Raw genomic sequence first — 10482 nt, forward strand, 5'->3', positions numbered from 1 at the left:
GGGATGGGATGGGATGGGATGGGATGGGATGGAGATGGGGATGAGGACAGAGACAAGGATGGTGATGGGAGGGAGATGAGGATGAGGATGGAGATGAGGATAGGGAGAGGGACAAGGATGGTGAAGGAATGGAGATGAGGATGGGGGTAGAAATGGGATGAAGATTAGAATGGGGATGGAGGTGGGGATAGGATGGAGATGAGGATGGGAATGGAGATCAAGATGGGGATGGGATGAGGATGGAGAGGGGGATAGTGACAGTGATGGGGATGGGGTGATCCCCACTCACCCTGCAGTGTACATGCCTGATGAGTGGGAGGTGTCACGGGAGAAGATCACAGTGATCCGGGAGCTGGGACAGGGATCCTTTGGGATGGTGTATGAGGGGCTGGCACTGGGGCTGGTCACGGAGGGAGAGGAGACCAAGGTGGCCCTGAAGACAGTCAACGAGTTGGCCACCATGCGGGAGCGCATCGAGTTCCTCAACGAGGCCTCTGTCATGAAAGCCTTCAAGTGCCACCACGTGGTAGGTGGGCAGCTGAGGGAGAGGGAGGGGACATGGGGGGTCTGGCCACTCACATGCCACCCCTCTTTGTCCCCTCAGGTCCGTCTGCTCGGCGTCGTGTCCCAGGGCCAGCCAGCTCTGGTCATCATGGAGCTGATGACACGCGGGGACCTGAAGAGCTACCTGCGTTCTCTCCGGCCCGAGGCCGAGGTGAGGGGCTGGCCGGGTGCCACAGCAGCGCCCCACGGGCAAAGCGACACCCACCCTGCCCCCAGGGGGGTCCTGCTGTGCCTCCCCCCAGCCCTGAGTCTATGCACGGTGCAGAACAACCCCGGGCTGCCGCCGCCGTCGCTCAAGGACATGATCCAGATGGCGGGGGAGATCGCCGACGGCATGGCCTACCTCAACGCCAACAAGTTCGTGCACCGGGACCTGGCTGCCCGCAACTGCATGGTGTCCGAGGACTTCACTGTCAAGATTGGAGGTGGGTGGGCAGTGTTGGACAGGCTGCTGCCAGCCCCCATCTCCTGCTGCTCACGCCTTCCTCCTCCTCTCCCTCCCCTGCCAGATTTTGGCATGACCCGGGACATCTACGAGACGGATTATTACCGGAAAGGGGGCAAGGGGCTGCTCCCCGTGCGCTGGATGTCCCCAGAGGCGCTCAAGGACGGCATCTTCAACACGCAGTCTGACGTCTGGTGGGTGCTGGGCTGAGGGGGAGCACCGGGGGGGAATTTTGGGGAGTTCCTGGAGCGCTGGGGGGGAGTTTTGGGGAGTTCCTGGAGTGCTGGGGGGGAGTTTTGGGGAGTTCCTGGCTGAGCGGTGCCGTGCCAGCAGGTCCTTCGGGGTGGTGCTGTGGGAGATCGCCACGCTGGCCGAGCAGCCCTACCAGGGCATGTCCAACGAGCAGGTCCTGCGCTTCGTCATGGACAACGGTGTCCTGGAGAGGCCCGAAAACTGTCCTGACAAACTGTGAGTGAGGGGGGGACACCCCCTCAGACCCCCACCCTGCTGGTGGGGGAAATCCTGGTCTCTCCCAGTGCTGGGAGGGCCATGGGGTGCTGGAGCCCCCCGAAACCAGCGGGTGCCTTCTCTTTCCCACAGCCACGAGCTGATGTGCCTGTGCTGGCAGCAGAACCCGCGCCAGCGCCCCTCCTTCATCCAGCTCCTGGAGCGCATCAAGGACCACATGGCGCCCGCTTTCCGCACCCTCTCCTTCTTCTACAGCCCCGAGAACGGCCACCATGGCTCAGCAGAACCCTCTGACGCCGAGACAGATCCGTCCGCCGGGGAGGACGAGCCCCCCACATCCCCCCTGCCCACACGCAAGGACCATAGCCCCGGCCAGCTCCCCAACGGGATGGCCTGACTCTGAGCCCGGGGTGTGCTCGGACCCCTGCTGCACTCTGCACCCCCCACCCTCCTCCGGCCACCCCCCAGTGCCGGGACACCCCCACATTATTTATTGCTTCCAAGGGCCCGGCCGAGGAGCAGGTGCCTTGGGAAGGGGGTGGCAGCAAAGCAAGGATGCTCCGTGGGGGGCCTTTCCCCTGGAGATAAATTAGGGTTCTACAGATCAGGGGCAGGGAGTGGGGGGCTGCTGGCTGGGAGGAGAACACCCCGGTCCTTCCTTGGGTTTTTTCTTGGGGGGGCGGGGGGAATGTGGGCATGGGGATGGAGAGTGGGGCTTGGGGTTCGGGGTCCCCCACCAATCTGCCTCTGCTGTCACCCTCCAGCCGTCCGTCAAACAGGTCAGTACCCCCATGACCCCTCTTTTACAGCTGGGGAAACTGGGGCAGCCCTGCAGCAGGAGAAGCCTGGGGTGGCCCTCATGCCTCTCCCCAGCCCCCTGCACTGGGACCAGTGCTGGGGCCGTGCTGGGCCGTGGAAGGGGCTTCACTGTCTGATCTGCGGCCGTGGGATGAGCACGAATAAAGGGGGATGAAGCTCAGCTGTGGCAGTGTCTGACTGGGGGGGGGCGGCACACGGGGTTTTTCACTCCCCACCCCACCAGCCCCGTCCAATTCCTGCGGCTTTGCCCTGCGGTGCCCAAACCGGAGGCGTTTCTGGGGAAAAACGTCAAAGCAGTGGAATTTGGGAGGATGTGGCAGGCTGGTCGGCTCTGCCGGGGGCGGGGCGGGGGGTCGCCCCAGGGGAATTGAGCCCCATAAGTGTCACTGGGTTGGGGAGATGCACCCGGAGCTGAGCCATGGGGGAGGAATGCAGGCTGAGAACGTTCTAAACTCAACGCACAGATGAGCCACCCCCGAGGTGCTTTGGGACAAGCCCGGGGACAAGCAGCAGCCAGGTGGGGAAGGGGAACCCTGGGGGGAGGGCGGTGGGTGCACAACAGTCCTGTCCTGCCCCTCCAGGAAGGAGGAGGAGGGTCCTGGTTGGGGATGACAGGTGGGGACGGGGCCACTGTGTCACCAAACATCCCCCCGTCTCCAGCCTCTCTGCACCCCAAAATAACGGGGTGCTGGGGAAGAGCCTAACCCAGGACAACCCAGCATGCCTCGAGATTTGAGGGCACCATCGCGGGGTGTGACAGGTTGGAGGGCTCTCGGTGGCCTCAGGGGTGCTGGTGTGACATCCCCTGTCCCTTCTGCGCAGGGAGCTCCGAGTCCTGGAGCGAGAGTGTGTGTGTGTGTGTGTGTGTGTGTGTGTGTACACATGTGCCCACGTGTGCTCCAGTGTGTTTAGGGGTGCCAGTGGTGGGATGGGGCTGGGGGGTGCAGGTGTAGTGTGCCAGGGTGCGGGCAGGGTGCAGGCAGAGCGCGGGCAGGGGGCAGGGGTCTAGGCAGGGTGCGGGCAGGGTGCGGGCAGGGCACAGACAGGCTCCCTGCTCGCTGTCCGTGTGCGGAATCCCCCGCTCCCGGGTCGGGGGCTTCCCGCGTGCCCGTGAGTCACGGCCGGGGGGGTCTCGGGCCGGGGCAGGGGCGGTGCCGGGGCGGGGGGAGCCGCCGGCCCCTCCCGGGAGGCCGGTCCCTGCGTTGCTTTTAAGCCCCGCACGGCCCCGTGCTCGGGCTGCCGGGCAAGTGCGAGGGAGGGCGGCACCGGTACCGGCAGCGGCGGCCCCGGCAGCAGCGGCAGCGGCACCGGTCCGGGACCGGGACCGGCCCCGCGATGCCGCCGCTGCCCGCCTGGCTCTGCCTGGCCGCGCTGCTCCTGACCCTGCCCGCCCCGGGCGCTGCCCGTCCCTGCCCCCGGCCCTGCCACTGCCCCCGGGCCGGGACCCTGCTCTGCCGGGAGCCCAGCACCGTGGGCAGCCTGGCCCTGCTGCTGGGAACCGGCGGCTTCACCGACGTGTGAGTGGGGCCGGGGGTCGGGGTGATGGAGCTCGGGGACCGGGCAGAGGGGCTGGGGGTGAGCGGGACGGCAGCGCTCGGGCTGAGGGACGCAGCGGCGGGGCTGGGGCAGCGATGGAGCTGGTGGTGGCAGAGCTCAGGGATGGGCGTGATGGGGCTGGGGGTGAGGGATTTTGGGGACTGGGCAGAGGGGTTGGGGATGATGGGGATGATGGGGAGGGGGGTGATGGAGCTCAGGGGCCGGGCAGAGGGTGATGGCACTGGTGGTGATGGGGCTGAGGGATGCGGTGAGGGGGCTGGGGGCAGCAGGGCTGAGGGACAGGGTGGTGGGGTGATGGGGATGGAGGTGATGGAGTTCGAGGACAGGGCAGCGGGGCTGGGCTGGAGCAGCAATGGAGCAGCGATCACTGAATGGGCTGGGATCACTGTGGGGAGCGTGGCTGCTTGGCTGGAGCCATTGGGGCTGCAAAGACAGGATGGGGGGCTGCTGCATCCCCCAAGGAGTGAGTGAGGGTCTGGGGGCAGCCCTTTGCCCCCTCCTGTAGCGATGCCAGCCATAGTGACACGCTGAGGGTGCAGCAGGGACCTCGGGCAGGGAGCACCCCTGCCATGCCTGGCAGAGCTGGGGTGTGGGGAGCCCCTTGTCCCCGATCTGTTGGGGCTGTCACCCTGTCCTGGGGCCTGTGGGTTGGGATGCTGCGGGGACACACCCCAGATTTCCTGGGGTGGGGGATCTCCTCTGCTCCCACTCATTCCCCTGCTCCAGGATGTGTGGCGAGCAGATGAGGGCTGGAGCGAGGAGCGACGAGGAGGGTGCTGGGGGATGTGGGGGTACGGGGTGCTGCAGGATACCAAGGCACCCCAACTCCTGGGTCCTCCCCCCGCCACAGCCCTGGCTGTGCCGCATTGCTGGGGACTGGCTGCAGGGTGTCTCTGTGCCTCAGTTTCCCCACGTGCTGGGGTTGCTGCGCCACGGGCGCTGCCAGCTCTTTGTTCGCTGGCTGACGGGTGGGGTGGGTGGTGGTGGGGATGGTGGTCCCCCAGAGACCCCCGGCCATCCCGCTGCCCCAGCCTCCCTCACCCCATCCCCACAACCTCGCTCGTGGCAGTAGGCAACCCCCCCCCAGGGGTCAGTGGGACCAAAACCCCATTAGTGTGGATCTGAACCCCCGATTAACTCCGGATGATTTGGGGTTCACAGGAGCAGCCCCTGGGGTGGGGCGGGGGGAAAACCCCTGTACCCACTCCCAAAGGGGCTTTTCTTCACTACCTGAATAGAAGGGGAAGGGGGGACAGTCGGAGACCCTGTCACAGTGCACGACACTGGGGTGTGAGGAAAGGTGGGGACCCAGGGGTGAGTGGGGCTGAGACCTAAAATACTCACTCTCTGGATGAGACCGTGGGCTCCAAGTGGCAGCTCAGCCCCAGCCCCACAAGGCTCACACTGGCTGGGGCTCAGCACCATCGGGATCACCTGCTGCCATTCCCCCTTTCCAGCTCATCCCTGTCTGCCCAGGGGAAACTGAGGCACGGTGGGGCATCCCTGTCCCGATCTCCAGCTGTGGGCTGCACTGCAGGCACAGCCTGGGGAGGAGGGAGCACAGCTCTCCCCTTGCCCCACGCTTTGCTGGCGGCCCTTGGCATGGGGGGTCCTGGGCTGCTCCCCAGACCCCCCTCATTTGCCTTCCAGCACCATTGAGAACCAGCCCAGGCTGACGACCTTGACCCGCGCTGACACCAGGATGCTGCGGGAGCTCAGGAGCCTGTGAGCACCCCGGGGTGGGGTCCCTGCACGGGGAAATGGGGGGAGGGGGGAGCTGCTGGATGGGGGATCCCCAGAGCTCAATCCCACTGCAGGAGGTGCAGAGGGGGTGCTCCCAGGATGGGGATCCAGGGACCCCCAGTGTGGGTGCTCAGCCCTTCCCTCCCCTCAGCACCATCTCCAGGTCGGGGCTGCAGCACATCTCTGCCGACGCCTTCCTGGACACCCCCAGGCTGAGCCACGTGTGAGTCTCCCCTCCCCCGATTCCCTCCCTCAACCTCCCCCTCCCCCGTTTTGGGGCTTGGCCCCCCCATCCCCGCGGGCGCCAGGCCCGGTGCAGGGTGGCCGGTCCCCGCGCCCGGGCGGGATCGATGGTGTCCCGCTGCCCCTGGGCACATCAGCCTGGCCGGGGGGGCTCTGCCGCTGAGTGGGAAACCATCGATCCAGGCAGGAGTACAGGCAGCTGCCAGCCCCTCCCTGGAGTCCCGTGCTGCCGCGGTGCGGGAGGGGACCCCCGAGAGCTGGGAGGGACCCTGTTCTGGGGTGTGTGGGGCTCCCCCCTTGCAGGGAGGCACCTGAAGGCTGGTGGCACCCCCGGCAGAGCTGGATTTGCTGGGTCACGGTGCGACAGTGGCGGCCCTGGTGCTGCCCAGTGCCCCGGCCAGACTCTCTGCAGGGTGGGGTGACAGGGGATGGGGTTTTGGGGTGGGAAGGGGTGGCTGATGGGGTTTGTTCCCTACAGGAATCTCTCCTCCAATGCGCTGCAGAGCCTTTCCTGGAAAACCTTCCACCATCTGCCCCTGCAAGAGCTGTGAGTGATGGGGGAGAGGGGGGAAGTGGGTGCGCAGCATCTCCCACTGGGGAGGTGGGACAGGCTGGGACAGGCCTGTGGACACAGTGTGATGGTGGGTCTGACAGGCACGGGGATGGGGACAGGGATGGCACATGTGACACAACAACTGGCCCTGGGTGCATTCAGGGGCACCAGCCACGCTCGGGGGCTGGGGGTGCCCCCATCCAGCCTTGGTTGGTTCTGCTGGGACATACACAAGTGTGGGGGACCCGGAGCCCTTTTGAACCCGCGTTCTCTTCCTTGCTCCATCTCAGCATCCTGGTGGGAAATCCCTTCAACTGCTCCTGCAGCCTGCGCTGGCTGCAGCTGTGGCAGAACGGGAGCCGGGCCGAGCTGGGGAACCAGTCCCTGGGCTGCTGGGAGGGCAGTGTGCTGGTGCCCCTGGGCAGCCACATCCTCAGTGCCTGCGGTACGTGGCCGGGCACCCCGCCGGGTTTGGGGCCTGGGCTTGTCCCCCCTCCTGAGCCACTTGCCTGGGGACAGTGTGGGACGTGGGAGTCCACGTGGCTCACCCCTTTTCCCTCGGCAGACCCCCCGACTGTCCGCATCGAGCCCCCCGAGGTGCTGCTGCGTCAAGGGGACAGTGTCAACCTCACCTGCCGCGTCACCGCCGAGCCACCGGCCACCGTAAAGTGGGTGGTCCCCGAGGTGGGACCCGAGCCGCCCGTCACCACCAAGGCAAGCTCAGCCTTACTGGGGCACGGACAGGACCCCTCCCAGCTGCACTGTGCCCCCACAGCATCCTCTCGCTGGTGGGGTGGGCGTGGGGGAATGCAGGAGCTGGCCCAGCTCTGGGGGGGTTGTTTGCTCACCCCATTCCGGTGCTCCCCGCAGCTCTCAGACTGGGAGACCGTCCTGGAGATCAGCAACGTCTCCTCCAGCCTCAACTACAAGGACTTGACGTGCCGGGCAGAGAACGCCGTGGGGCCGGCGGAGGACAGTGTGATGCTCAATGTCACCTGTGAGCAGCCCAGAGGGAACCGGCTGGTGGTCTCCGGGCGAGGGGTCTGACTCAGAGACCCACCCAGCTCTGTCTCCTCCAGTCCCCCCTGTGATCCTGCTCCTGCACGAAGCCATCCCCCAGCACTTCTGGTGCATCCCCTTCTCGGTGGATGGCAACCCCGTCCCCAGCATCCGCTGGCTCTTCAACGGCACGGCCCTGGACGAGGGGCGCTACATCCACACCCGCATCGTGGAGTACGAGCACAACTCCACCGTCCTGCACGGCTGCCTCCAGCTCAACCGTCCCACCCACGTCAACAACGGCAACTACACCCTCCTGGTGCGCAACCCCCTGGGCTCGGCCGCCCACAGTGTCCAGGGGCGCTTCATGGAGAACCCCTTCAGCTTCAGCCCCGAGGAGCCCATCCCCGGTAGGTGCCAGGCGGGGGGGGCTGCCTGGGGGTCCCGCCGGGTCTCACAGAGGAGCTGTGTCACACCCGGTGTGCGGAGCGGGTGGAACTGGGCTCTGCCCGCTGGCCCTGCACAAGCCCCAGCGGTGGGAAGGGGAGGGACGGGGCGCTCCCACCTGAGGAATAATGAGTGTTTCTCCTTTCTCTCCCTTTGGGCTGCACCAGTGTCTCTGTCCCCGCTGGGTGAGTGAACCTGGGTGCTGCCCCTGCCCCAGCCGCACCAAACTGTGCATTCCACCCGTCCCCCAGGGCTGATCCCGGGGTACCCAGGGGTACCCAGGTCCTTGCCAGGACCACCTCAGGGGATGGGGACCCCCCACTCACCCTGCACCCTTTTCCCTGTCCCAGGCACCAGGAACAGCTCGCTGGAGGGGCCCGTGGAGACGACGGATGACCACACGTTTGGGGTGAGGGGATGCTCTGCGGTCTGGGATGGGGGGACCAGGACACCTGCAAGAGGGTGGGACACATCCCTAGGGGTCAGCCAAGAGGGATGGGGGCATGTGATGAGGATGAAGGACAGAGTCCCCGTGCCTCGGTTTCCCCTGCGGCAGCTCCTGGTGCTTGTGGCCAACTCAGGCTCCCACAGGCTGGGAAAAGGGGCCTGGCAGGACCCCGCCCTGAGCCCTGTCCCCGCTGTCCCCAGGTCTCGGTGGCTGTGGCACTGGCCGTGTTCACCTGCCTTTCGCTCTCCATCATGCTCATCCTGCTCAACAAGTGCGGGCGCCGCTCCAAGTTCGGCATTAACCGTGAGTTCCCCTGCCCGGTGACGCGGGGTTTGGGCTGTGGCACAGGGACACCCCAGTCCCCACATCCCCGGGGCAGTGCTGGGCACCTGGGCTGGGCCAGGGCTGTGGGGAGAGGGACTGTGGGTGGGGACCGAGGGTGGGGGGACACCCTCAGAGGGGTGCCGGCTCCCCCGGGAGCGCGAGCAGCAGCTGCTAATTCACTCCTGGAATGGATTCAGCCTCTAAATGGGTTTGATCGGGCTGCCTGGCCCCCGGGGGCCGGCCAGGCAGGGGGATGCTCGGCAGAGCCTGGCACTGGTAGCACCGGCTGGGGGGGGCTGGGGGACCCCCTGATGGCCTTGTCCTTGTCCCCACAAGGCTCAGCGGTGCTAGCCCGAGAGGACGACCTGGCCATGTCCCTGCACTTCATGAACCTGGGCAGCAGCCCCCTCTCCTCAGCCGAAAGCAAGCTGGAGGGGCTGAAGAGCAACTTCATTGAGAACCCCCAGTATTTCTGCAACACCTGTAAGGGTCGGGAGGGGGGAAACTGTGGTCCCCGAGCACCCTCCCATGCTCACCCCTGACCCGGGGGGCACTGATGGGTGGGGGTCCCCCCAGGCGTGCACCACGTGCAGCGGCGGGACATCGTGCTGAAGTGGGAGCTGGGCGAAGGCGCCTTCGGGAAGGTTTTCTTGGCCGAGTGCTACAACCTCCTCCCGGAGCAGGAGAAGATGCTGGTGGCTGTGAAGGTGAGGAGGGGGGACGACGCAGGGGCTGGGGGGTGGTCTGTGGGGGGGTGTCACCGATGCCGTGTGCTGGCAGGCGCTGAAGGAGGTGACGGAAAGCGCCCGCCTGGATTTCCAACGCGAAGCTGAGCTGCTGACGGTGCTGCAGCACGAACACATTGTCAAGTTTTACGGTGTCTGCACCGAGGGCGAGCCCCTCATCATGGTCTTCGAGTACATGAAACACGGCGACCTCAACCGCTTCCTCAGGTGGGCACGGGGGGGGGGAGAACGGGACCCCCCCATCTGCTGCTCCATCAGCGCAGCCAGCCTGCTCCCTGCTAATGCAGCCCTCCTTGCAATATTGATTAGATTAGCTGTCTGAGAGGCTTAAATAGAGAGAGATTGGCCATCAGCTGGAATAAGCAGAGACTTTTCGATTGCCCCCCCAGGTATTGCTGCTAGACGGGGGGGGCTGCCAGAGGCATCGCTTTAGTGGCCGCGCGAGGAGCTCTGAGACGTGGCTTTTATGATTATTGTTATGGGATTTGGCATTAATGGTTCTGCCGAGCAGAGCTCCCCCAGCCCCCGGCCGCGGCCGCCCCGGCCCTGCTGTCAGTCGTGCTCGGCATCAAAGGCACCGAGGGGCTGGAGGCGGCCGGAGCCGCGCTGGCCCCCGGCCCACCCCGCACGCCCCACTTCACACGCGCTGCTGGGCTTTCACACCCCGCCTGCACCGCCCTGCACGGCCTGGCACGCAGCCTCCCGCCGTGGGACAGCCCACGTGTGTGCATGTGTGTTTGCGTGTGCCCTGCCCGTGTGCACATGTGTGTGTGTGTGTGTGTGTCCTGCACATGTGCACGTGTGTGTGTGTGTGTGTGTCCTGCACATGTGCACGTGTGTGTGTGCATGTGTGTGTGCCCTTTCCCTGTGTGCCTTTGTGTGTGTGTGTGCCCTGCCCGTGTGCACGTGTGTGTGTGTCCTGCACATGCGCACGTGTGTGTGTGCATGTGTGTGCCCTTTCCCTGTGTGCCTTTGTGTGTGTGTGTGCCCTGCCCGTGTGCACGTGTGTGTGTGTCCTGCACATGCGCACGTGTGTGTGTGCATGTGTGTGCCCTTTCCCTGTGTGCCTTTGTGTGTGTGTGTGCCCTGCCCGTGTGCACGTGTGTGTGTGTCCTGCACATGTGCA

At 65.9% G+C, this 10482-nt stretch overlaps 2 protein-coding genes across 2 annotated transcripts in view; both read left to right on the forward strand.

The window, feature by feature from the left end:
• The window catches only part of INSRR (insulin receptor related receptor), a 10681-nt gene extending 8561 nt beyond the window's left edge, over nt 1–2120 (forward strand). Inside the window, 6 exon segments of the mRNA XM_017808409.1 lie at nt 297–526; nt 605–715; nt 830–989; nt 1074–1203; nt 1343–1477; nt 1610–2120. Coding sequence (XP_017663898.1) covers nt 297–526; nt 605–715; nt 830–989; nt 1074–1203; nt 1343–1477; nt 1610–1874 — 1031 coding nt within the window. The 3' untranslated portion in view covers nt 1875–2120.
• Nucleotides 2121–3631: 1511 nt separating this feature from the next.
• The window catches only part of NTRK1 (neurotrophic receptor tyrosine kinase 1), a 9112-nt gene continuing 2261 nt past the window's right edge, over nt 3632–10482 (forward strand). The window contains exons 1-14 of the mRNA XM_017808394.1: nt 3632–3813; nt 5504–5578; nt 5748–5819; nt 6318–6386; nt 6683–6837; nt 6958–7106; nt 7263–7389; nt 7472–7801; nt 8006–8023; nt 8189–8247; nt 8487–8589; nt 8947–9093; nt 9187–9317; nt 9391–9563. Coding sequence (XP_017663883.1) covers nt 3632–3813; nt 5504–5578; nt 5748–5819; nt 6318–6386; nt 6683–6837; nt 6958–7106; nt 7263–7389; nt 7472–7801; nt 8006–8023; nt 8189–8247; nt 8487–8589; nt 8947–9093; nt 9187–9317; nt 9391–9563 — 1790 coding nt within the window. The remainder of the gene's footprint in view (nt 3814–5503; nt 5579–5747; nt 5820–6317; nt 6387–6682; nt 6838–6957; nt 7107–7262; nt 7390–7471; nt 7802–8005; nt 8024–8188; nt 8248–8486; nt 8590–8946; nt 9094–9186; nt 9318–9390; nt 9564–10482) is intronic.

Source organism: Lepidothrix coronata, unplaced genomic scaffold, assembly GCF_001604755.1.
Source record: "Lepidothrix coronata isolate B3197 unplaced genomic scaffold, Lepidothrix_coronata-1.0 Scaffold23, whole genome shotgun sequence".
Classification (NCBI taxonomy): Eukaryota; Metazoa; Chordata; class Aves; order Passeriformes; family Pipridae; genus Lepidothrix; species Lepidothrix coronata.